The sequence below is a fragment of the Cryptomeria japonica genome, chromosome 7, assembly GCF_030272615.1.
Source record: "Cryptomeria japonica chromosome 7, Sugi_1.0, whole genome shotgun sequence".
Lineage (NCBI taxonomy): Eukaryota > Viridiplantae > Streptophyta > Pinopsida > Cupressales > Cupressaceae > Cryptomeria > Cryptomeria japonica.
Window position 1 is genome coordinate 775,454,284 of NC_081411.1, and position 26,850 is coordinate 775,481,133.

Consider the following 26,850-nt stretch of genomic DNA (forward strand, 5'->3'; position numbering starts at 1 on the left):
CATTATTTCTCCTTGATCTTGGCGACTTTTAAACTTCGATCTCTTTTGCGATGTCCTTCAAACGTCGTCCTTCGCACTTCCTAACCTTGCTTCGCCTTGATCTTTGAAGGAACGTGAGTGTTTTGATAGTATCGCCTTGGTCCTTGTCCAAAGGACAAGAGCGATATGGGGCTTTTACACCATTTGGCGATGTTTAGACGTTCAAACCCTTGCAAATTATCTTCAAAACGATGTCTTGGAGCAGATGTTATCTTAGGGCGTCTTGACTTAGCTTGATCTTGAAGCAAAACAAGGAATCCAAAGCAAATCGCCCTGATCCCTTGGAGAGGGACAGGAGCGATATGGTCCCTAGGTCCATTTTGGTGATTATTTAACGTTTGAAATCTTCATGCATCACCCTTCTACCTTTCCGTGGACCCTCTAAGACCTTGCAAAATCTTGTCCTTACGTAAATCTTGCTCAAAATGATCAATACATCTAACATCGCTCTGGTCCCTTCCTGAGGGACAGGAGCGAAGTTCATCATTATGTGCTTGTTCTTGTTTGTACCAACTTGCAATCATCTTCATTACGTGAAATGATGTCCTTTCGACCCTCTTGGTAACTTAATATTTGCTTGTCCTTTGAAATTTACGCCATTATGGGAATATCGCTCTGGTCCCTTGGAGAGGGACAGGAGCGATCTGGGTCTTAGAGTGCACATTCCTTCCATGTGATGACCTTTGCAACCTTGCGCTTGATGGAAATGCCCTAAAATGTCTTCGCCACCCTTCGTCTTGACTTGGATCGGTCTTGAACTTTGGAGGAACGACCTTGAACTTGCGTAGGGAGTATTATCATTATTGTATCGCCCTGGTCCCTTGGAGAGGGACAGGAGCGATCCTTCCTTTGTGGCTTTCATCTCACTTTGCCATGCTCCAAGTTTATATTCAACGGACTCGTCCTTCTTTACTCTATTCGTCCATGCCTCGACATCATTTGTAACTTTGCAAGAAAAGCAATTATATCAAAAATCGCTCTGGTCCCTTCCTGAGGGACAGGAGCGAACTAGGCATTTAACACTGGTATGGACGTCCCAAAAATCTTCAATTTGTATTCGATGTGCTCATCTCATGTTCTCCTTTGCTTTTGAACGTAAACTTGCCTTGACCCTTGTCTGGATTTTGCAAAATGAAGGAAATCGCTCTGGTCCCTGGGAGAGGGACGAGAGCTACAAGGTACCTCGCCCTGGTCCCTTGGAGAGGGACAGGAGCGATTTGGTTAATATAGGTCATTCTTCTTCGTTTTTTGCATCTCAAATTATATTCATTTGGCAAAGCATCTTCCCTTGGACGTCCTCAAATCATTAAGTTTTCAAAATCTTGCAAGGACAAGGCGAAATTTGAATTGTAGCTCCGGTCCTTCACTGAGGGACAGGAGCGATTTTCCTCCTGGAGGCATTTCTGTGCTCATGAAAATCTTGAATTTATATTCAATGGAAAGATCTTGTCGTTCTCCATCACTTCAAACGTAAACTTTGTCCGGACTCTGCAGGGATGATGAGATATTTGAAATTGAGCTCCCGTCCTTCACTGAGGGACAGGAGCGATTTTGCTCCTACAGGCCAAAATAACAAGATTTTTCACATTTTAACACTTCACGAGGCAAAAACAAATCAATTCCAATGCCCAGGATCAAAATTCAAAAAAAGTCAAAATTTGGTCAAAATATTCAATCGGACAAAAATTCACATTGACGGCCAACACTTAGACAAATTTAAGCTCTGCATGAACATTCCAATCGAAAATTAGACCATTTTGGCGAATTCATTGCATTCAAAATTTGCATTCTAGGAAAGGAAGCTCAAAAGCTCTCAAAAAACGACTGGATTTTGGCTGAAAAAGGCAAAATTTAAAACCCTAAGGCTTGGCCCTAAATCCAGACAACCAACTAACTAACAAAACCCTAAAAACGAAAGCGAAAATGAGCGAAAAACAAGCAAAAAGAGGGGGTCCCCATTCGCGATGGGGCGATGTGTGAAATGGTCACAACACAACCATACAGCCGTTCTAAATGAATGCGATTACAAGATAATAAGATGGCACGCCGACTAGATTACATAGGTGTTAGAGCCACCCTAATCAACACCTCTTTGGCGGACTGCATCAAATGATACCTAAGTGGCAGAGCCAGCCTATCTACTTTTCTTTGGCTGACTGCATGAATGCAATGCAAGCCACTAGCAAAATGTGTATGCTTGACTTAGATCAGAATGGTCAATAATGCTAGCTTGTTCAATGCCAAAACAGGCTGAATGATATGCTATGGTGATTGGCAGTAAACAGTCCAATCTAATAATATGAAATGCATACAAAAGATAGCCTCCGGTGGTACTACTATATGGGGTCTACTAGTGTAATGTCCCATTTTTGATAAGATTGGAAAATACAATATTATTTAATACCCGAAGTTTAATTATATCAAAAAGGGGAATTAAAAATAATTAATTATTATTATTATTATCTAAAGTCTAATTATAAGGTAATATTAATATTTAAATTAAGTGACTAGAGAAATTAGGATTAATTTTAATTAAAGTCACTACGGTAGGGGAAAGCAACTGAATGAAACTGAAAATAATATTATAAATTGAGATTTGGAAATGGATGGAGGAGGGAGGAGTGATTTTATATTGTCTTGCATTATGTTCTGAGGAGTTACTCAGATTGACACCCCCATGATGGAAACTTGAGGACATCATTTTCGACAGTGAAACTATCTGCCCTAGATGATTTTGGGAGGAATCAACACCGATTTACCAATGGTGCTAATAATGGAGGTTTATTGAAATTAGTGAAGTTTTTAGAGAAGAGTGGTTTCATGCGTTCTGAGATATTCAGCGGTAAAGAGGTATTTATTCATGGAATTCAGTGTTTGGTTTATGTACGATAATCTCCTGGAATTTCTGGCAACCTTTATTCCTTGACAGGAATATTACATATCAGTAATTAATATTGGAGGTTACATTTGGGAATTGTTATATATTTGTTTATTTGGCCGGAAGTATTGCTTGTTTTCGAGAACAAACCTTATTATGGGAATTGTCAGATTGGAGCCAGTGGTATTTTGGGAATATGACAGATCAACACAAATAGCTTATCTGAGCATTGTAAATATTAATATCTGCCCAATGTTATTTTGTTGGCCTGTATATCAATTTGGAAAATTGGGAGATTGACTTTATCGGCTGTGTATTGTATTGTCCCTGCATGAATCATTCATATTCTGGGCACAAACAAAATTGGCAAGAGTTGTGTGGAAGTTTAGGCATGTTCTTTATATTGGTTGAGGTTTTTAAGCCAGCGATAGCTTGTATTTCCTTCTGGTGAATGTAAATACATTGGATACAAATAGCCTGCACGCGTGGCAACAGCTACTCATATTGTATACAGGAACTAGTATTTGAAGAGGAAGTCAAGAGTTCACACTACATGCAATACAACTGTTTAGCAACGTGAATACCATTGGGTGTATCTATTGGGATCATCTGTATATTCGCCAATTCAAACCTTTGTTGTTCTCAATTTCAGGATTGTCAGGAGTCTCTGTATTCTCGGCTGTGCTTATAACGTCTGAGTTGTATAACAGTTTGCATTAGGTTCACTCTTGGTACTGATAAGTATTTGTAGCAAGGAGATTTTCGCAGAGAAGCATCAAGTGATTGGAGTGAACTTCTCTCATACTTCCATTCAGATTGTTGCTTTAGCATATTGAAGGTTATTAAACCGAATTGCTGGAAATTATTATTATCATTTATTATTTAATTATTATTGAAGCATATTATATTATTATCATTTATTATTAAATTATATTTCAAAGTGGGGACATTACACAATTTTACATAGAGAAAAAATACTATTACAAACTAGAAAAAGTCACTTGTTAAAGAGTTAACAAACTTTTTTAACTGATGATGTGAACTGTATGTTCATGTTTACACTCACTCTTTATGATATTTTTTATTCATTAATATAAACTTGATGTAAACTTAATGATTTTACATGGTCAGAAATTACAGAGCATATCAAATTACTAGCTAAATCATGAACCTATTTTTTGTAACTAACAATATGAATCCGTACAGAAAAATAGAGACATCTGCTGATTGTTCTCTGGAAGTCTGTTTAATTGTTTGGTCTATGTCAAGATTTTTAATGCTTGTTGCATTTCACTAGCATATTTCCGTGTTTCTGATGTTATACATTTTTCTTAAGATTATTGAAGCATTGATTTCAAATGGTGCCTGGAAATTGATCATTATTTGGAGGCTATCACAATAGCTGTTGACAAGATTTAGATATTTTCAGGGGAAAGTTAAACAAATTGTTGGATCAACATTACATGATTTAAATGGAGAAAGCTCAACATTGATTACTAATTTCGAGTCTGAGATGTCATCTGCTGAATTCGCTAAGTTGTACAAAAGTGATGGATTATTGGGTGGTCATGTCATAATGCTCGGTGCTGATTCTGAAAGCATATCTGCAGCTCTTGAAGCTTTGTGTGCATATCCTGGTAAGTTGTGCTAGCCTAAAACGTTTTTCCTTATCAATACTCATCTCCATGTTATGTTGCACTAGGCATTTAGATAAACTGTAGTTTAAAAATCCATCAGACAGACATGATGAATTATTGATTTGAATGCTTCAAGAAGATCTGGGAAAAGATTAGTATGCATTCAGGGCTTTATTTGTTCATAATTTTTGTATGTCACTTATCACATGTGGATTGCAATGATAGGTATCAACTCCTTTTGTCTCCATTAAACATTGCTAAAAATTGGAGTTGATTTTGCTTGTTGTTGGAACCATGATTAGCATTTGCTTTTCTATCTTTTATGCGTTTGAAATCCTGTCTATTGTGTTGTGGTTTTGTCAAATGCTTACTAGTCCTGGGATTCTAAAAAAAGTTCATAGATTTTGTTTCACTGATAATGGGTATATTATTATTGCGTTCCTTATATTATCATATCAGTCATTGGTTAGAGATGATGGTTGTGGTCTATAGTAATTGATGATAAGTCCCTGCTCTGCATGGAGAATGCTGTACCCATGAGATGTTTTATTAATGAAAATGGGGCTATCCCATGAGATGCTTTCAGGGTTTTGTTTGATTTGCTTTATACTTGGAAAAAAAACTTACTCCTTGATATTTTTTGGCATTGGTGTTGATCATCCAGTATTGGAAAAGAACTATAGGCTTGAGACTATGGGATAGTTATTTTGGAGCTGTTGGGACAAACTGTTAGATGCCACTGTTAAGAATGTTTATGGGATGCTGTCGAAGTTCCTTTTTCACTTCAACTCCCTTTGTGGGAGTAGACGATTCCAAGGCTAGATGGATAGCTAGGCTTGGAAATATTTCATCTAGTGTCATTGAACCAAAAAATTCCTTTTTAGATGGTTTATAATTATGACGAGGTTGGCTCTAGGTGAAACACTTGGGTCTGGTAAATATTTGTTTCGAGCATGTGGGTCATGTGAATCCTCTAAGCACCTCTTCTTTGAGCGTCCTTTTGCCAAAGCTGTTTGGAATTCTGTTGGGGTAAATCTATATCTTGATGGGATTTTTATTTGTTCAGTTTGAAAATTCTGATATTGAGTAATTGTTCATAAATTTTTGGTTGGTTCTGTCTACTGAAATTTTATGGTTTGTATGGTCAAATAGGAACTTGCATGTCTTCCAAGGAAGGAGCACTGATTTATCCATTAATGTCACTATTTTTTTGATCTACATGTAGGTTTGTGAACAGGTGGATTTCTAGAGGATGAGATCAAGAGAGATAGTGCAAGGCACCTAGTTCATAAAGTACAATTTAAAAGGGGTGTTGCTGATGAATCTGATTCTGATGATTTGTTTGGAGTGGATGATCTTGGTATCTTTGATAATGTTCCTGTGTTTGCATTTCTAGAATGGTGGGTTAGAAAGTGCCTTAAATATGCAGTAGACCTTGCCAAAAAGATTCAGGGAGTCATTCAAGCTGAGGAGATGGCAGAAATGAAAAGAAGAAGAATGCTACTGCATAGTTTTTTATTGCGGACTTGCATATGAGGACTGTTTCGGTCTTGCTGATCATTATGATTAGTTTATGGATATGTAGCTGTTCAAGATACTTTTACATGTTTGTTCTATGAGGCTTTTTGTGTTGGGTTTTGTTATAGTTTTTGACATTTTTTTTGTATCCTTGTTATTACAATTGTTTTATGAGCCATATTTGTGAAATCTTTTTCAATATTAAAAAAAGAAGCTAAAGATGAGAAGCAAAAAGCAAATTGATGCTGCTGCTAAGAGGGTCGTGGAGTTTGACAAACAATCAGTTAAGACACATTTATCTACTTTGTTTATGTATGCTTGAGGGCAAGCACTGTTGAAACAATAAAGTATTTGTGTGAGATGTATATGGAAAGATGGTTCATTCCCTCTGAAGTGTTCAACAAAGCAGCTGCAGTTATATTGGTGAGATCTTCCTCTACAGTATGCAAGCTATTGATATGCATACACAGTGCACAGGTTGTAGTGTAACAAGTATTCATGTGTAGAGAACAAATAGGAAAGGCATTGGCAACGAAGAAGAATCCAACAAGAGCAATGTTGAAAACCTGTGTTAGTGTTTAAAATGGCCTGAGCAGAGGTAGAAAAACCCTGCAAGTCATATGAAATGCAACCTTCCCGAGTAATATGAAGTGAAGTCTGGTGCAGGAAGAAAATAAGCCCATGCAAATAAAGACAAGTAAATGACCGTGGAAAGGACAAGGAGGCCACACGGGTATCAGCAATGAAGCCTGCACAAAAGGACTAAAAGCCCATGTTTAGTTTGGAAAGGGTAGTATTAATTGAGGGATTGAAGGCTGTCCATAACAAGTAGAACTCTAGCATGGTGTCTTGAAGCAATATGTGGCAATGTAAGTTTAAAAGGTTACCGTGGCAATGTGAGTGGGCAGCCTATGAGAATGAGAAGCAGCCTGTGTAGCAAATAGAAGGCTGTGCAAGTGTTCAAAGGCCTATTTGGAAGTTGAGGCCTGCAGTTTAAGAGATTGATTAGGGTGAATGAAAATTGTTTATTTGCTGAGGCCTGTGGTACATTAAATAAGAAAGAACAACAGCTTTTGATGGGAAAGATCCAATGCTGTGTTCTAGCATTTTGCAAAGGGATGTAAGAAGGAAAATAGTACCATTGGAGGAAGTTGAAAACTCAACTAAAAGAGGGCTCACCAATTAAAATACTCATAATAGGTTTTTATTGTGAATATTAAAGGAGAGCCCATTAATAAAAACAAGAAGGCATGTTTATATATGGTGTTAAACAACTGTCTGCTCTCACCATTTGATGGCTCCTACTTTATCTTCCCAAAGTGAGAGGTGGTGAGAATCATCATGGTGGTTGTTGATAATGGAAATCTATGCACGTTTCTGCAGTTTGGCTTATCCATTTTTGACTTGCAATATTGTGAAGTTATTTATTGAGCGCACTTGGAAACTTTATGGAAAGTTTGAAAATAATGTATTGACGTACAATACTCATTAATAATTTTTGAAATATTGTTTTTGGAGCATTGGGGATAAAATTTATGCATAGGACCTTTTATCACCCTTAGTCAGAGGGTGTGAGAGTCATCATGGTGGTTGTTGATACTCAAAAACTATGCACATTACTGCAGTTTTGCTCATTCATTTTTCACTTGCACTGTTGGGAAGTTATTTATTGAGTGCACCTAGAAACTTTATGGTAAATTTGAAAATAATGTAATTGTCAGAGATCAAATATTCATTTGTAATTTTTGAACAAAGTTTTTAGCATTGGGAACTTGATTAAGGCACATGATCTTGTATCATCCCCAATCAGATGAATAAATTAATTGGTAAAAAAAGTGTTCAGAAGGATACCTCCTTTGCATTCTTTGTGACAAGAAAATTGAATGGTTCAAATGATATACCTTTGGCACGATAGTAGGACAATCATACATTCACATTTCTACAATGATGATGCTATTTGAGGCACTCTATGGGTATGTGCCACCAGCAATTATGACTCATTTCCACGCTTAGTGAAAGCCTCAGTGTAATGTCTCCTTTTTAAATGCCCTAGTTTTTTGCCCTAAAAATCCTACTAGGGTTAGGAACATAAACTTTAATCATAAGATATCTCTAATTTATTGGGGAAATTCAACCATAGGGAAGCTACGATAAGGTGACTTGATCCTCTAATCTAGTCCCTAGAGCGGATATACCATCCCTCTTGGCCTCAACTGGCCCTTACCATCCATATGAGGTGGTGTACCTAGTGTGGTGTCCTATATCCGTTTCCCCTTCATCATGTCATCTATTCCATTCCCTATGATTGGACTCCTCAGTCTATTGATCCACCATGATAGAGGGTTGAGGTGCATTTACAATAGGGTGTCCTAAAAGTCCTTCCCTTCTAAACCCAAGGGCGGTACTCCTTGCACCCCCTTGGCCTCATGGGACCACCGGTCAACCACCTTGAGGTGGCGTACTTAGAAGAGGACCTCATCGCTGTTTCCCCTCCTTTTAATCCCTGTCATGGCTGATTGTAGCATTTAAACATACAAAGAATTACACATTATTGCTAATGATACCATATTCCTAGATTGCACACACATTATTCATAAACAAGTAAATTTAATTGAGATCCATTATGTTGTCTACCATAGGAATTTCAATTTATATTTCATACCGAATCACAGTTATAATATTAAATTTCTATATGCCTGAATATGACTGCCTTAAATCCAAGCTGATCCTGATTGATCCTTCCTTGAATGCATGGGTGTTGTTCTCTTATGCTCCTTCATCAGGATTGGAAGGTTATGCCCTTTCCCAAAGTGGTGACCGTTGGGATGAGAGGTGTCTCCTTGCCAATCGGATGTCCACTCATTACTAAATCGCTCTTACAAATCATGATTTTTAATTCTTAATTAATCCTTGATATCATCCTAGAGATCGCTGCGATTAAGGGGGAGGGAGAAGTTTGATCTCTTCTAACAATTTCTTGTTCAACATCAAGCCTTAGTATACCCGACCTGCTGTGGTTAACACGTGCTGCTGTTGATGTTCTGATTATCTTTGGAAATTGTGAAGTCTTACTTAATGTAAGAAAATTTCCAGCAAGTAAGGTGCTGTTAGATATTTTGATCTGGTGTCATGGCGGGGACATGACACTCAGAAAACTATATATATCATCAAATTGCCAAGAAAACTATATATGCTTTAAATTTTCATCAAGAATGTTTGTGATGTAGAATGCGTCCATATCAAGTGGCAAAAGAGAATAGAATAGAGCTGTCTCAACCTTCATTCGACAAGTTACAATATTCGTAGAATGTTGGCCACAAAAGGTGTATTTATTGGTAAAAACTACCTGGACTACTTGTAGGAAACTTCAAGTCATAACATGGAATTTAAAGTAATCTTTTGTACATTACATGACAACTAGTTATAGACTCAAACTTTAATTGACATCTTATTCATATTTATTTATTTATGGCATGACAAAATGTCTTCTTCTGTGTCTACAAACCCTAAGCACTCTATGATCTCACTTGCTTTTCTAAATTTCTACCTTTTATTCAGCCAGTCTAGTGGACAATCTCTGTCAATAAGGACGACCCATTTTTTCTTGCTCACTATTGCCATCAATGCTTGGGCAGAGGTGTTCAAAGTAAGGTGCCAAACATGCTACTGAGTCAATATAGGGTTCTAGGTTAAGCTGCATGTGAGTTGGACATTAACTTACTGCATGCAGCAAGCAGATTCTTTTAATTTCTCATCTACCATAGTCTAGTAAATGCTCGAGAGCGACAATGGTCATTGCACAAAGGTATGATGCTAGATGCCAGCCCTGTTTGATGAACCTCTGCAAGTGTGTTGGTTCATAAGGAATTCTCTTCACACAAACTCATGCATAGACAGGTGTATGGCAATCACCAGTCTTAGAAAAAATTGTAGCATGTCCAAGCCACTCCAACATTTACAAATCAAGACACAAATCAACATTTTGCCAAATAATGAAAAAAAAAGAGGGCCATTCCTGTTGAAGAAAAACTAATCATTTCAAAGTATGCCGCATTTCCAACCCATTTCTTATGATTTCCATTTAGAAAAGAGTTGTATGAAGATAAGACTAGTCTTGCCTGTGTTTTAAGTTTGCCACACACTGATGTCTTAATGAATAGGTAAGCCTGATGCAAAAAACTAAATTATGTGTGTTCTTTAAAATAAATATCATACTTATGTAATCTCCTTTTGGTAGAATATCTTAGTCTCTTTTGTGGTTTCCAACAAAGTTTTAAACAAACATCATTGGTTAGGTGGTCTGCAAGTCGGGGGTGGTATTAGTGGAGATAATGCTCGCATGTATCTTGAAGCAGGAGCAAGTCATGTGATTGTTACCTCAGTAAGTGAATTTAAATTTCTTTGTTACTTTTGAGATTTCAATGTTTTTCAAATGTTTTAATGTGCAATAATAGAGAATATTCTTTAAGAAGCAAATATGATTCCTGTTAGTTAGGGAGGTATTTATATGTAGCCAGAATGTAATAATGGGGAAATTGTGTTCTAGCAACTTTTGTTTATGAGTGAATTTGTGTGCATGATTTTGGACATAGAACATGTTTCAAGTGTATGCACAAGAATAAAAGAGCTCTTTTGTGATTGAAATTTGAAACATAATCTAATCTTCTTTGCTGAAGGCCAAATCAATTTGCATTGCTAAGATTTTATGATGATTGGCTTTAAAGTTCTAGTAGCTTTCTGAAGTTTGTTGTGCTCAAATAATAAGTATTGTTTCATAAAAGAAGGCTATGAATGCAATTACCTTTTCTGTATAGTACAGATATAACTTATAAGTATATGATAATATGCACATGCCACAAGCACATAAATGTATAGAAAGAGAGGTCTCAAAAAGCAAATTTCTATATTTTTAACCTAGGCCTAAGAAGAAATAGCAATTAATCACAGATTGGTCATGCTGACAATCTGATCCAAATGGGATCACTGGTTTCTTGGTCTAATCCTTGGCATTATTTACAAGGCAATTAAATCATGAATTATTTGTGTTTTTTGAAAAAAATGCATTTAAATCAGTTCTTTTGTATTGGCAATATAATATCTTTTATTTTCAGTCAAATTCTCTGTTTTTTACATTTCAAATTTGGATTTTTTTCAAAGAGGATTTGTAGTTTACCAAATCGACCAATCATTGGATTGATTAGAGCACACGTCAGGGGTCCCATTCTTCGGGTAATATCCATTTCATTCTCATTCAGATAGGGCCTGCTTACTGTTTTATGGCCTCAATCCCCATGTTTTTTTGGAAGAGGCTGCGTTTTCCTTAGTTACTTCCTATTTTCCTTGACTTCGTGATGATGATGTGGAGTTTTATATCTAGTCAAATCCTCTTTTAAAATTCAATTCACAAATTACTTGTTTTCATTTGTATTAGCCTTTAGAATTGTCAGGACATGTAATAGTCACATTTCTTCTTGAGCCAAGATTTTGTGGGAGATGGTTCAATAAAATCAAGGGCCTCTGACTAAAAATAGGCTAAGAATCCCCAACTTCGGGGATGAAATTAATCTTCCCTCTATTGCTATATTGCTTGGAGAGTAATTCTATGGAGCTTATTTATAAACTGAATAAATCGAATTTCTCATTTTAGTTCCTGATGCAATACTGAATTAATTTTTCTGTATGAATACTTGATATTAGGGTGATAACATTTACCATTCTTATGTATATTCATCTATTGACAACAAAGGTGTGCTTTACTATATATTAAGATAGTTGGTTTCAGCTGGCTCTAATCTTTTTTGAAAATCACGTAGAAATCCATGCTAAGAGCTTGTAGACCCTTTTGTATTCTCACACTACCATATAAACGATTTGAGCACTCTTCCTGCCTACTTCTATCATGTTGTCATTAGGTTCAACCAGACAATTCTATGCACACATTTATTTCTGTGTGCAAGTAAACATTTTTACCTAGGTCAGTGCCAATGAACATTGGAAGGTCAATTTGCCCCTAATCTGAATATGCCCGTTTAATGTTAATTAGTTATTGTCATTTCTAGGAGACATGGCTTCCTTTTTTGATGGGGCATGCCCAATCAAATTTGCCCCCAATCTGAATATAAATGACCTATCATCTTATTCATTATTCTCACATATCTTTTATTATATTCTTTTTTCTATATTCAATATGCAGTTATTACATATTTATTGTGTATGCGTTTGCTAGGTACATGACAATTGTCTCTTTATTAGTTGGAAATTTGTGGTTAGAGTTCACTTCCTTTTTATTGATAAAATAAGAATAAAAAATCCAGAGGCTAACTCTATATGGAGAAATTACAAAGGCTCTTTTCAGTCATATCTACCATTTCCCTTCCCGTTCAAAGAAAGCAAAAAAGCTTCAAACCATGTGATCATCTAGCCACTCTTGTAACCCTCCAAAAAAAGAGAGGCTGCATTACAAAGAACCGCCAACCTCATCAATATCATTAATATTCTAGCAGACCCCTAAAACAAAATGAAACAGAGAGCAGATCTATTTCCATGCTCAACTATAGGATTTAATTATATGCAGCACAACATTTGAAAAAACAAAAATATCTCCATTAGAGGCCAAAGTTGTTGAAGAAGATAGTCCAGATGCACCACCAGAACGTCTTTTGAGCCTGACTTCTTCCCATGACCACTAATGATTCAGTCTTTGCCATCAGAATCATGGCCTTGATGGCTTCTTTAATCTTTACCATATTGCTAGGGAACTGTTTTGGTAGCTATTTTGTAGGGAGCTCAAAGACTCACCTAATCTACATGAGGGATGAAATGAATGCCACCCACCAAGAAGAATTTTGTTGGTGTCCTTGCAACAATGCCCATAATTTTTGGTAAAATTAGGAAACCATTCAGTGTTTGTCATCTTGATCCTTTATTGTGTCTGGCTACCCTAGCATGAGAACCTTTGTTGTGCTTTTGGTACTTCCAATTCAGTTTGTTTCCTGTAGGATTCCCGTTGATATCCAATCCAAGATCCATTTTATCGATCCCAATAGTTGTTTTGGACTTAGTGTCTATGCCCTTCCCCTCTTGTGTGCCTTGTTTTTTTTGCCTGTGATGTTTGAATTTCATCCCTTAAGAGGTCAAGTCAAAGGTGGTTAAACTGAATAAACTATTTAAATTTACAATGTTCAATTCTTAGATTGCCTTGGCATGACCACATTATTGCAAAAATGGGAAAATTCTAAGTTGCACAGTTTGCAAGATTGCAAAATTGTTTGGCACATTCACTTAGTCACCGCCTTCTTTAGTTCACTTAGGACTTTGAGCTCCATGCACGATTTGCAAGACTGCAAATTTGCTTCACACCTTAACTTGCAAATTCCTTTGAGTTTTAAAGGAATTATTTGTAATGCATTAAAACTCAGATCTGATCGATGGTTTCATGGTTTTGATTCTTGGTTCACCATTTATGTAGGATTTGACGATGTGTTTGCCTTAAGCTTGTGAGTGGATGATTTGGTACATGACAAAGTAAATGGGAGCATGGCTTGTGGTACTTTGGAGTCCTCAATTGTAGGAAAAGAATAATGCCATTACATGTTTTCTCTAGCTCATCCCAACATTCTTCTAATAGATTGGTACTTCCTCAAGGATGGATCTGCATTCTCCATGCTCATTCTTGCCAAGTGCAAAGTACAGAATCAAGAGATGTGTATTAGAGTTCTGGGCAGAAATTATAGAAGCTAAATAGAAAATTTTGCACACATAATAATATTATGCTTCTATTCTCTTATTTTGCTCAATACATTTGTATATTTATAGGACTTGTATATACTGTTTTATAGGAAATCTTCTTTAGCATTCCTTACGTAGATAGTTGAAGGACTAAATAATAAACAAACTCCTAAATATATGAGTTGCTTTAACAGCTCATATTATAGTCAAATAAACCATGATCAAATAACAAATAAAACCCTACGGGAATGATGTAATATTCCCAACACTGCCCAATATTACATCATTTTCCAAATGGGAATACATGGACTAACAATATTTGATGAACGCATTTAGTACATAAAAAATATAAGGTAAGAGTAGGGAAATACCATCACTGTAGGTGGCATTCTTGCAATGGGCGGAGGCATCAATGGACTTGATGAAAACGGTGCCCCTTGAAATAAAAAAATAAAGCTAGGTCAATGATCATTCAATAAACCATTAGATAAAAAATAAAAAATTAAAGACTATATGAAACTAAAATTAATCAATCACCTGGGGAAGAAACAAGAAAATTAAGGAGAGTTCTATTTCTCCTATCCGTCCAACCATCAGTCATGATGGTGCAACCTTTAGTGCTCCATATCTGGCGTTGTTCATCTAAATCCTTCTTCACATCATCCACCATTTGAGACAAAATGGGTCCCCTCAAATCACTCTCACTAGGGGCTTTGAACCCCGCCCCACATATGGTAATGGCATCAACCATTTGTTGCCAATAAGGAGACCTGTCGCAAAGAAACTCAATGAGATAAGTTAAGTATAAAAATTCAATGAGATAAGTTAAGTATACAAATTAAAACAATCAAAGTTATCAAACATAAAAGCTAGTAAAACATTCACCTGGCTACAAAGAATGGAATATAGCTGTAGCTCCAAAACCTGCCAACTGCCATTTTAGTAGCATCATGGACCTCCTTGTTCCAACCCATGCCCTCAAGCGATGGTTGGGACCCAGGAGTAGTGCGAGGCACAAAGAAGGAATCCAACCTAGATTTACGAATCCTAGGTCCAATGGTAACACTCCCACTACAACTACTAGTGGTAGGAGCATGAGAAGTGGCGGTGGCACCGCCACTTATAGAAGTAGAAGCAAAAAACGGAAGCACCAGCAGTAGCAAACTGAGTGGGACGATATGGAGGTAAGGAAGAAGGGCCTCCAACACAACCTAACTGTGTCCCTCTTCCAAAAACTATCTCTCTCCCAATGGTCGCTCGATCCTCCTTTTGTTTCATTTTCCTTTCAATCTCCTCAACCATTACATAACATTCACGTACGGCCTCAGGGACTGCTTTTAGGCATGGTTCGGCATCATGTCCACGCACACCAGCAATATGGTATTTCAGCCTATATATACCTCCATGGAATATTGTTTGGCAAAACATACATTTTGTTTGCTCCTTTCCTTGCCTTGGAAAATCCTCATGATATTTCCAAGCAGGGTCCTTTCTAATGGGGGGTCTAGAAGCTGAAGTAGACATCTTAGGATAGTTTTGTGAAACTTGAAGTTGAGGCAAATAATAAAGTGAAGTTTGCTGCAATAAAACATTACAAATACAAAATAAAATTAATACATACATTCAAAAAATCTAAAGTAGGGTTTGTCAAACCCTACTTTTAAAATTTTTTTTTTACAAACCCTACATAGTACAACACTACAACTACATACTACATGCTACATACAAACATACAAAAGATTTTGAAAGAAAATGTAAAACTCTCAAAATAAATGAATAGAAAATGGAATTTTTGCATACAAGAAACAAAATAATCTTCAAAAAAACAATCTTACCTCTTACAACAAGCTTGAAATGAGCTGCAAACTCTTCCTATCCAACTCTTGATGCAGCAAATCCAAACCCAATGCAGCTCCAATGTGACAAATTGAAGAAAACTTGAGCTTCCTCCTTGCTAGTTTTTCTTCTATGCACCCTTGTTTTTCTTCCCAACTCACTTTACTCCTCCTATTTTTGCAAGTGAATGAAATGAAGTTCACTTTTAGGGATAGGAGATAATTAACCCAAAAAAACGGATTTGAAAAAGCATTTAAAACTGTTTTTTTTTTGTCTTTTTCCAAGTTAACGCCGGCTGAGTCTGAGGCTCGGGACTCGCCGAGTTTGGCGAGTTTGGGCCAAACTCGCCAACTCGGCGAGTCTGAGTCCGAGCCCCTGGGACTCGCCAGGCCTGACTCGTACTCGGACTCGCCGAGTCTGGGCGAGTCTCGTTTCACTGATTGAACCTGACTCATTCCAAGAAGAGCAAGTGACATGTGGCACTACATCAAATAAGATTCAATGTACCTAACCTCATCTCTCACTTGTCTACATTCAAAGGACATGTGTCCAAAATGTTCTAATTTTCACATTTGTCAAATATTTATTTTAAGGTGATGGTTGTTGCAACTACCCTAATTAGGGTTTCTTTGAATTATCTTAGCCGTTGATTCACAATAAATTCAGGCCCTTCATTTGTAACCTAGAGCTCTATATAAGGCTTTGCCTTCTCATTTGTAAAGGTTAATAGAGCAATAGATCAATAGTTATAGAATAGTTAATAGAATAGAGTAGAGGAGGAGGAAACCAAAGATTGTTGCCAAGACTCGTTGAAATCAATACATAACTTTCATTGAAGCTATGGTGGATCTTTGTGTTGTGTTTTTACATTCTACATGGTTTCTTGTTACTTCTCAAAGTTAGTTGAAGTTCATTGATTGTAATTGAGAAACGTGAAGATGTTTGATGGAATTTCGGTTCGTACCTGTTGACGTGTATTTTGTACACAATCATACACAGAATAAAATACCTAAAGGCATCTTATCCTCTCTTGAGAAAATAGTCTCTAACTGCTGAAGATTCGCGTAAAGGATCAGTTAGGTAGACTCCAAGGTTCTTTTAGTGGGGTCTCCACGTGTGGACAAGCTCCAGTGGTATGATGTGATTTGCTGGAATCACAAGGGGACTTACATTGAACTTCCGATCTGCTTTGCTGGACACAGGCTCTTACTAACTTAGATTAAAAAAAAATGGAAAAAGGATAAGGGCGAAGAGAGGATCTAATCCTAATACTAAGAATGTAGGAGCAATGACTTGACCTTTTGATGAAACTCTAACTAGATCTTGTTTTGACATCAATGGAACATCTACACAAGACTAGTGCGATCTTCTAGGGAAGCTTTATGATGTTCAAATCATCACCGCAGGCATAGATACCATCCAAGTTGATGCATATCAATGAAGAGGCGACAAATTGAAATTGAGCTTAAGCTGAATGATTCCAGTTGACTACGCAAGGCAAGTCTGCAATTAACAAACTGCTAGTAGTATGGATGTACGAATTCCACCATCAATCAATCACATTTCCTCCATTCATCTAATTATCTACCATCTAAGATTGAAGACTTCAACAAGAAACCATGCAAATTGCAAGAAAACGACATATTTCACCATTACTTCAATGAAAATGGAGTTTGTTTACAATCAATGGCAACAATTTCTTGCCTTGTCCTCCTATTCTACTCTAATTGCTATTCTATCAACTATATTCTAACTCTTCCAACTATTTACAACTCTCTCTAATCATCTAAAATTATTTTTTTACAAAATGAAATGCCTGGGCTTATATAGTGCCCACAATACAATTTGATGGCTTAGATCAATTCAAGATCAATGGCCAAGATTTTACAATGAAAACCCTAATTAGGGTTTGTTACAACCATTACATAACATTTAATGTTTGACCAATGATAAAATTGTATTGCTTGGACACATGTCCCTTTTAGAAAAATCGACCAATGGATAGCCGGGGTAGGTACATCGGAGTTTGTGCCACCTTCCATGAGTTAAGTACATTGAATCTGGACATGCTGAGATGGACTTCACTGATTGGAGAAATGATGACTAGGACGCCACCTCATTTGACACTTGGAACTTGCTAGATATTCAATTTGATGTCGTTGAGAGGCTATCTTTAATTAACTCTTGTTCTAACTCCTTTTGTCCTTGATGTGCAGGATGACGATGTACCTCGCCTTGGAACGCTGGATTGAAAGAGGTCGCCCATGTCTTGGCTTGATCGTCCTGGCGAAGACCGTCCTTGATCCGGCTTGATTTTCCTTGAAGAGACCTCCATTTGACGCCTACACAACATTTCAAAATTAGTAACATGATTTTGCAATACATAACATAAATTAGAGAGCAATTTTTTAGGAAACTTAATGATAAGTCCTTTATTAATCATTTCCTAAAAACAACTGAGCTAAGGCAAAACAAAATTCCAAAATTAAGGCAATGACAATCAAAATTCGAAATTAAAACAATAAATCCATATCGTCATACCTCTTTGAGAGCTTAACTCTAGAATGCAAAAAGGACAAAATCGCCTAGGCAAAATTGACATTAAATAGTCTTCAACATGATCTCCTCTTCAAATTATCAACTTCACCACCCTTCAAGTCTTTAACGTGATCTCCAATGGATTTGACAAGTTCGCACAAATGGAAACTCTAAATTCGCACCACCTTGGAAGTTACTAGCGCCTTCTAGCTTGAAATGAAATTCGTTCCTCCTTTGCCTTCTCCAAGTTGCATATGAGAGATGATAAATGATGATGTGAAAATGAAATAAACTACCCCTCCCTTTATAGCGCTCACACCTCTCACCACCATTTAGGCCGACTTTTTGCAAAATATAGCAATTAAAACGATTTTTAAAATAAATAATAAAGGCCGACCTTGACAAAATAAACCCAAGCGCTCCCTTTTGATTTTTATTAAATTAATAATTAATTATTAAATGCCTTTATTTTTAATTAATAAATTTCGATTTTTTACAAAGGCAAAAAATAATTAATAAATACATACCATGCGCTATTTAAATGCTTTTAATTAAATATCGATTTTTTTCTAGCATTTAAATAAATTTAAAAAATGTTTGTTTAGCGCCCAAAAATGAAAAAGTGGGAAGATACGTACCTCATCGCCCTGGTCCCTGACTGAGGGACAGGAGCGATTTTGCTCTTGTGGGCCTCATTTCACTTCATCACCTTCGAAAATTATATTCAACGGATTCGTAATGCCTCCTTTCTTGCCTTCATGCCTTGAGATCGGTTGAAATTTGGCGAGAAAATCATCTACAACAAAAATCGCTCTGGTCCCTTCCTGAGGGACAGGAGCGAACTTAAGCATTTTGGTCCTTTGTTGACGTTTGATAATCTTCAATTTGTCTTCAACGGGTTCGATTGACCTCCTTTCTTGCCTTCGAACATAAAATTTGCTTGATCTTTGCCCAGAACGTACCTTATGAAGAATTTCGCTCTGGTCCTTCAGTGAGGGACAGGAGCGAATTTGACCCTCTAGGCAAAACTTCATCATTTCATTGTTTTTGATCAAGTCTGGATGTTCTATCATGCTCATTTCGTCCTTCACCATGCCTTTGATGTCTCGATTCGTCCAAACAAGGTCAGGAATGGCTCAACTAAGCATTTTCGCTCTGGACCCTTGGTAAGGGACACGAGCGATTCGCCTTGGTCCCTTGGAGAGGGACAGGAGCGCTTTTCGCTCTGGACCCTTGGAGAAGGACACGAGCGAAATTTGACTTTTCGCACTCTCGATCAGGACAATTTTAATGGAATATAACATTTAAGTATAAGTGACATTTCCTTCTATGTTTCTTCTTTCTTATACTTTAAGTTATATTCCATATATACTTTCAGGATGTTTGAGAGTGGTTTCAGACCTCCAGGAGTTATATTGCAAAATCTAGTTTTTGGAGGTTTTTTCAGTTTCCAGACTTAGTCAAATTCAGGATCAGGGCATTCCAGACTTAGCCAAATTTCAGGATCAGGACCTCACTCAAGCCGGACTTGCTACCCTGTTGATCTCCCCGACAGCACTTCAAGTTATATTCATTTGATAAAATGTACCTCTTTGGACCTTCTCACATCGTCAAGACGTTAAAATCTTGCAAGGACAAAGCAAAATTGGATTTGTAGCTCCGGTCCTTCACTGAGGGACAGGAGCGATTTAGGCAATTAGCACTGTTAGGGACGTCCCAAAAATCTTCAATTTATATTCAACGCATTTATCTCATGTTTTTCCTTGTTTGTAAACTTGCCTTGACCTTTGTCTGGATTTTGCATAATGAAGGAAATCGCTCTGGTCCCTGGGAGAGGGACGAGAGCTACAAGGTACCTCGCCCTGGTCCCTTGGAGAGGGACAGGAGCGATTTGGTCAATATAGGTCATTCTCCTTCGTTTTTGCATCTCAAATTATATTCATTTGGCAAAGCATCTTCCTTTGGACGTCCTCAAATCATTAAGTCATCAAAATCTTGCAAGGACAAGGCGAAATTGAATTTGTAGCTCCGGTCCTTCACTGAGGGACAGGAGCGATCTTTCCCCTGGAGGCATTTCTGTGCTCATGAAAATCTTCAATTTATATTCAATGGAAAGATCTCGCCTTTCTCCATCATTTCCAATTCGTAATTCATCTTGACCCTGCAAGAATGATGAGATATTTGAGATTGAGCTCCTGTCCTTCACTGAGGGACAGGAGCGATTTTGCTCCTACAGGCCAAAATATCATGATTTTACACATTTTATCACTTCACAAGGCGAAAACAAATCATTTGAAATGCCTAGGATCAAAATTCAAAAAAGTCAAAATTTGGTCAAAAATATTCAATTGGACAAAAATTCACATTTCATCTTCAACACTTAGACAAATTTAAGCTCTGCCTCAACATTCCAATTGAAAATTAGACCATTCTGGCGAATTCATTTCATTCAAAATTTGCATTCTAGAAAAGGAAACTCAAAAGCCCTCAAAAACGACTGGATTTTGGTCCGAAAAGACGGTAATTAGAACCCTAAGGCTTGACCCTAAATCCAGACAACTAACAAACTAACAAAACCCTAGAAAAAGCAAAGCGAAAACGAGCAAAACGAGCAAAAAAAACATGGGTCCCCATTTGCAATGGGGCGATGTGTGAAAACGTCACAACAGTACCATTTGTAGTTTGTTGATTGCAAATTGCAGTGCATGGTTAGTCTGAACCTAATTAAGCACTAGTTTGGTTGTGGATGTTCATTTGGATTGGGCTAGTATTGGGTATTTGGATGAATGTTTTACAATATGAAAATCCTTCGTTATCTTTGGAGATTGCATGAGTTTTGTGTAGTTGTTTCCTCATGGCGAAGCAAGGCTTGATTTATGGAATCTATCTATCTAAGCACTATCTATTGTCATCATTGTCCTTAGGTTTAGATTAGATTTCTCCAACCTTATCTCTTTTGTCTTTTATTTTCAAGCTAGTTTAAGTTAGTTTCCATGTTCTAGCAAACCTAAGTCCCTTTGTGTTTACCTGCAATATCACATCAATGCACTGAGCCTATCCATCATTAAAGTTGATTGTTCACATTGTAAACCCTGGGGTTGCCTTGTTTGATTACGAAGTTTAGCATTCGAGGTTTCCTTATTCAAGAGAGTATAGAATACTTAATATTTTATTTTGTGTTTGAAGTGTCATAAAAAACACATGAACAACCCCTATGATCCGAATTCCTTAATCTCATGGCCAATCATGATAGGGAAGTTAGGACAATTACTATACGGTCTCCCCAAAATCTTTTCCTCCTAATCCCAAGGGCAATACTCCTTGTGCCCCCTTGTCCTCATGGGACCATTCGGTCACCACAATGAGGTGGCATACTTGGGAAAGGACTTCATCACTGTTTCCCCTAATTGTATCCCCTTATTCCTTAACCATGATTGATAGCATTAATCAAACACATAAAGATTATGCATTATTGTCCTCATTTACAATATAACAGATTGTATGATACAAATATATATATATATATATATATATAAAAGAGAGTATATCAACATTATGTTCTAGCTAGCCTATATTGGTTCAAAGAGCAATTTAAATAAATATCATCATATTGTTAACTAATATCATTCCCGTACCAAATTGCAGAGATATTATTATTACTGTATGCCGAGTCGGATTGTCAATGTCTGAATCTGATGTCTCTTTTTTTCATCCTTGTTGCATGATGGGCGTGATCTTCTTATACCCCTCCATCAGGGCTGGAGGGCTGTGCCCTTCCTCTAAAGTTGTGACCCGTGAATTGAGGAGTGTCCCTTCATGAAGCGGGTGTCTCTTCATGCTAACATGCCCCTCTAATCATTGTTGTTTATTCCTAACTAATCCTTCATCCCGTCTAGAGGGAATCACTGTTGCTTAGAGGGGGAAAGAATAATCAAATGCTGTTGATCTATCGAACAAGCCTCATCACCTTCGTTCTGCAGAATCCTGATTGCTGATTACAACTGATTGTAGAATGCCCTATGATCATGAAATTGTGAATTCATATTGTCATAAGACAATTTCATAATTTGATCTGTTGTAACAACTTGTAACAAAGACATTTCATGTAACTTCAAACAAATTGCATCCTTAACGCTATTGCTACAAGGAAGTACCCCAGATGCATAGATCACTTTTGACATCAATAACAATCTATGTACCTTTGACATCAATGACCATATTCAATTGTCTATTAATCTCATTCATTCATCAAAGATATGAATATCTTCTTGACATCAATGACAAACATTCCAACAAGTAGAAAAGCATTGACAGATAAGGATGATGGCTGGATAATGACTGTTGGTATGGGGTTATCTTTGTGGTGCCACTTGTCAATGTCATAAGTCAATGATTATAGGTTGAAGTTTTGAACAAATTTGGATGTTGCAAAAGATTGCTCTTCGATTCTGTTTTGAAGCGCCTCACAAATCATAGAAATGCCAAAAAAATCAATTTTTTGAAAAATCTTAGAATTCTGTTTAGAATTGACACCTGAATAACTCAATGCTGCAACCTGAATCATAGAGAACTTCCAAAAGAGCCAACACTTGCTGGACACAAGTTGTTGAATTAAGGAATTCGTTTATTTTTCTTTGTTAGGTTGGGCCTACATGACTCACGTGATCATCTTTTTAATATCTATTTAAGGAATCATTCGTTCTAAATCTTAAATACATCATTCATGACTATCCTGATTAACATTTTTTACACATTTTGAATTCAAAAGCTTTATGCAACAGACAGTGGAATCTTGAGGTTAAAAGCATTCAGATGACTATTACCCAAGGGAGATGAACTTCAATCTAGGCATGTTTGTTCTTGAGTAAGTTTGGCAAATCTGACATAAAGATACGGACATCAAATTTTTTATGTTTATCGATTGAATTTTATTGTTGAAGGTGGCTTCTTACAAGAAACTTACTTGTAAGGGCATTGTGAATTATTAAATACTCTTTCATAAATGTCTTAACAATTATCTATACAGAGGAAGTTAAACTATCAATTCAGAAACACATAATTTTTAATATTTTATTAATAAACAACAAATAACATGTGGTATTTAAACTAAAATTAAATGCAAAAAAATTACTCAAATCTTCACAGTTCCAAAATATTTTCATTTAAATCCCTTTGACTGGGTATTCTGATTGCTCTCCTTTCTTTCACCTGTCTTAAATAGGAACCATTTTTTCCACCAAAGTAATATACCACTTACAGCTCCAAACTAGCTACTACTGGAGACTAAGTGTAGGCATGTGTCACACCTAGAATCTAACAAATTTTAATACACGAAACAAGCATATAGTTCCATTATTTCATCTGTTCAAGTAGAAACTAAAGCTTATGCGATGATAATCTCAAGGATCCCAAATGTTTAATGCCTTTGGATTCAGGATTTCTTCTTTATTCTTCCCATACAATGAAAGTAGTCTAATAATAGAAACACCTCTTTACTTTGTAATTTAAGGATGTTTCAATGATATTTGAGTTTCTTAAGGCTGTCACTGGGTAAAAAGTCTTAAATGGTATCTGAGTTTCTTAAGGCTTCTACTGGGTACGTAGTCTTCATTGACAATTCACAATATGTTTTAACTCGTTGACAATTCACAATATGTTTTTCTCTTAACTAAAGCTTTTTGTTTTTGTTTTGCAGTATGTCTTTAATAATGGCAAGGTGGATATGGAGAGGCTTAGGGATTTGGTGCTACTGATTGGAAAATCAAGGTTGGTTTTGGATCTGAGTTGTAGAAAAAAGGTATTGAAAATTGAAATTATTGATTGTAATTTCCTTAATCGATGTAGCAAGTTGTGTTAAATTTTTTTTCTATACCCATTTAAAAAGCCATTCATGAGTAGCTTTTTGCTGTATGAAATGATCTCGTAGATAAACAGGCCTATCTTTCACTAAGCAATTTGGTGCACGCTTGTATTATCCTTACATGATGCCACACAATGTTGTCAGTTTTCACTCTTCTATAGGTTGACATGATTTATTCTGCAGATTTTCGACTTTGTTTTAGTGCCGTATGCAAAGATTCAATTAAAATGGTGCACCAAATGTCACTTCCCCATATTGGATCCCCTTAGATTAATTCTGCTAGACTCTGTTTTCACATGCATCATATTTTTAAACATTTATTATTTCCTTTTTTCTCCACTTTTATTTTTTCTTCAGTAACTGTGCCATTTTTAGTTAAAACCATATGAAGTTTTATTTTATCAATGCCATTCGAGCTGTTTTTTTGATACAGATCTTTTATACATTTTTTTTCTTATTATTAAGGTTTGAAGATGACCAAATGTACTTGTATATTCACTGTGACCATAGTATAATGGAGTATTGTTTTTTTCTTTACCATTGTACGAAGTGTAAATAAAATGGTTTTCATGATTATCATCTCCATAATAAACAATGCAGTTTATGGATATGTTAGTTTTGTATGGCCTAAACATTTTTCCATTGTGCCCTAGGGACATGTTCTTGGGGTTTCATGTGTGTGCCCCACAACAGGGATGTCCCGGGGATGAAGTATTCCATTGCTGATGCGAAGTAGAGATATCTCTCATTTGTGGGGACATTTGGCAATATTTGGGGGTCCTTTACATTAAAAACAGCATTTAAACTAAAAAACCACTATTAATTAAAAAGATGTCTTATTGTAAACCTAAAACTAATGATGGGGCCCACAAAGGTCCCCAACCTAAAACACTTAGCTCATGCTCTTTTGCAATTACCTAAAGTGTGGAAGAGAAAAAGGAAGAACACCAACACTAATTACTTTTTTTTTTTTTTTTTTTTTTGTTTTTTTTGATCGGTAAAAGGCCGAAGCCAAAATTTTATTAATATTAAAAATAATTTTTACAGTATAACCCCACTCGCTGCGGGCGCTGGTAGGAAAGAGTGTGGTCGAGAAAACCTCCAGCCTTGCCCGGGACAAAAGTCCTATACCTGATATAGAAATATACGTGGGCATTCCCACGACTCGAGCTTTGTCGAGATTTCATAAATACATAGGTCCGTGGGCATACCCACTACCGAAAAAATTAACAATTAACAATTTACAAATTATAATGACCATGATAGTTACAATTTTGATCACATTTTGAGATATCATTCTGCGGTCCTATAACTTCAAAGGGAGCTTATACTTGGTGCCGAGTTGAGTCCTTCCTCCTGAAATGCATAACACTTTCCTTGACAACCAATGGTCAACTTATCAACTTTAAGAATAAATTTACCTTAGGCAGTGAGACCTTGTTCCGAGAGTACCTCATTAGAAATCATGGTTAGCAATTTAGAGCATAAATAATCATCCTAAACAGACCATAAAGGAGTGGGATACATACTGGTAAGATAAAAATACAAAAATACATGTAATCTTATTTATAAACATTAGTGACATCTACCTAATCTTACTAAATAAATAAATTAAAACTACAAGTAATAATCTAGATATCATTATGCAGTTAATCGTTAGTAGAGGACCTAATGAAAGAGAACCAGGAATAACCATTAAAACATCAAGCCGCCCACATCTACATCATGACTACAAATAATGAACCTAGATTAATTCTAGCATTAACAACTTATAGTACTATTAAGGTCCTTAGGAGAACAATCAGTCATATGGAGAGACCTCTATATAGGTATAGACTGGTGACTCTAGAAAGATCTAGTAAGCTCCATCGATAGCTGGAAGAGTTAAGAAGGCGGTACACATGTAGGGGTGAGCACGATCAAGGGAACGAGTGTCGAGTAATTATATGCCACAAGCAAATGCATATATTAATGATGGCAAATCCAACTAATAGTTCAGCACCGCAATCATTCTCTAAAAGGGAAAGCGGAGTAAGCAAAATCCCCTAATGCTAACAACATCTCAAAAGGAGGATACAATCAATATTGAAACTATAAGTTATCAAGACTAGGTATAAAAATATAGGAGAAAACCAAAATTAAATTATTCCAAAATGGATATACCATTTGCTCCTAAATTAGCTAGATTGTCTGCGTCAGAATTGCCCTCCCGATAGGTGTGTTTTACAAGAATCTCAGGGAAGGACTCAAGAATGTGATTAATTTCTTCAATTTTAGAATTTAGTATCCAATTTGGTGTCTTTTTAGTTCTGATGGCATTAATGATAATTTGAGAATCTCCTTCAATAATTAATTTTGGAAAATTGAGTCTTTTGCAGATTTTAAGGCCTTCGAGTGCCGCCAGGCATTCTGCCATGTTATTTGAAGTGGGTTTGATGGGTTGAGAGAATTTAGAGATAATTTCTCCCATCCAGTTCCTGATAATCCCACCAATACCTGCAACCCCAGGGTTGCCTCTGGAGGCCCCATCAAAATTTAGCTTGACCCAACCTTTCTCCGGTGGGATCCAGGTGCAATTAGACCTATTTGATTTTGATTTGTTACCTCCTCTACCAAAAAGTTTCGGTACGATCAATGAGGGCCATTTTAGTCTGATCTTGTTGTCCCAAGTTCTGAAAGAGTCTTCGTAGCACGTAGTGTCTCGCAGTTTGCTATTGATCTTTTCTGATATTGAAGCTTGGATTTTATTAGTGATGCTATTCCAATCTAATTTATGGTTTGTAAAGATTCTTCTGTTACGTTCCTTCCAGACTTCC

At 36.6% G+C, this 26,850-nt stretch overlaps 1 protein-coding gene across 1 annotated transcript in view; it reads left to right on the forward strand.

Moving 5' to 3' along the window:
- The window catches only part of LOC131050053 (1-(5-phosphoribosyl)-5-[(5-phosphoribosylamino)methylideneamino] imidazole-4-carboxamide isomerase, chloroplastic), a 64,747-nt gene that overhangs the window by 7,986 nt on the left and 29,911 nt on the right, over nucleotides 1-26,850 (forward strand). Inside the window, exons 3-5 of the mRNA XM_057984193.2 lie at nucleotides 4,347-4,554; nucleotides 10,368-10,453; nucleotides 23,870-23,971. Of these exons, the coding sequence (XP_057840176.2) occupies nucleotides 4,347-4,554; nucleotides 10,368-10,453; nucleotides 23,870-23,971 (396 nt within the window). The remainder of the gene's footprint in view (nucleotides 1-4,346; nucleotides 4,555-10,367; nucleotides 10,454-23,869; nucleotides 23,972-26,850) is intronic.